At 43.0% G+C, this 618-nt stretch overlaps 1 protein-coding gene across 1 annotated transcript in view; it reads right to left on the bottom strand.

Moving 5' to 3' along the window:
* LOC106104759 (AP-3 complex subunit beta-1) overlaps positions 1-618 on the bottom strand; it is a 20,195-nt gene that overhangs the window by 9,668 nt on the left and 9,909 nt on the right. The window contains exon 12 of the mRNA XM_013284889.1: positions 110-380. Within this exon, the coding sequence (XP_013140343.1) occupies positions 110-380 (271 nt within the window). The remainder of the gene's footprint in view (positions 1-109; positions 381-618) is intronic.

Below are 618 nucleotides of genomic sequence, written 5' to 3'. Positions count from 1 at the left end.
AATCAATACAACCACAAGGGAATACACAATGAAAATCCACTGAGATCAAATTGAGTTACCAATAAACCTGTATATAAAAAATAAATAAAAATAATCTAAGAAAACTCACCTTTAAAGCTGCTTTCGATAGTTGGTTTAGGTTTATCCGGACAGAAGATGGTAGCCGCGTACTGCTGCAGCAAGGACCCTGGGCTGGGGTCCACAAAGCGACGTAGCAGCCGGGCCCTGTCTCTGACGTCATAGCTCGCGTCATACCGCGCTAGGGACAGCACGTAGCGGCACATCGCCGCCGTGTCCGGTTGAGTTATAGATAGCTTCACAGCTAGGGATAGCAGCTGTAGCTTCACTAGCTCGTCCTGGGTACAAGAGGTAGTGTTTGAAAGCGTTCCATGAGTGAGATAGAAGATATAACAGTTGAGAGAAAGAGAGAGACCGATTGTTTATTATAATAATAGTAACCTATGATGTTATTGTTACGGTAACAAAGTAGACCTTTCTATAACGATATTTCGACATAACGCTGAAGTACCCCATATAACACGAATATTCAGAATAATTTTTAAAGGATTATTCCCAACCGTCACCCAGCACAGTTCCCACGTGGGGACAGGTAAGAAA

This window comes from Papilio polytes, unplaced genomic scaffold, assembly GCF_000836215.1.
Source record: "Papilio polytes unplaced genomic scaffold, Ppol_1.0 DF823399.1, whole genome shotgun sequence".
NCBI lineage: Eukaryota > Metazoa > Arthropoda > Insecta > Lepidoptera > Papilionidae > Papilio > Papilio polytes.
Note: the sequence above shows the minus strand (reverse complement) of the source record. Positions and strands in the feature narration are given on the sequence as shown.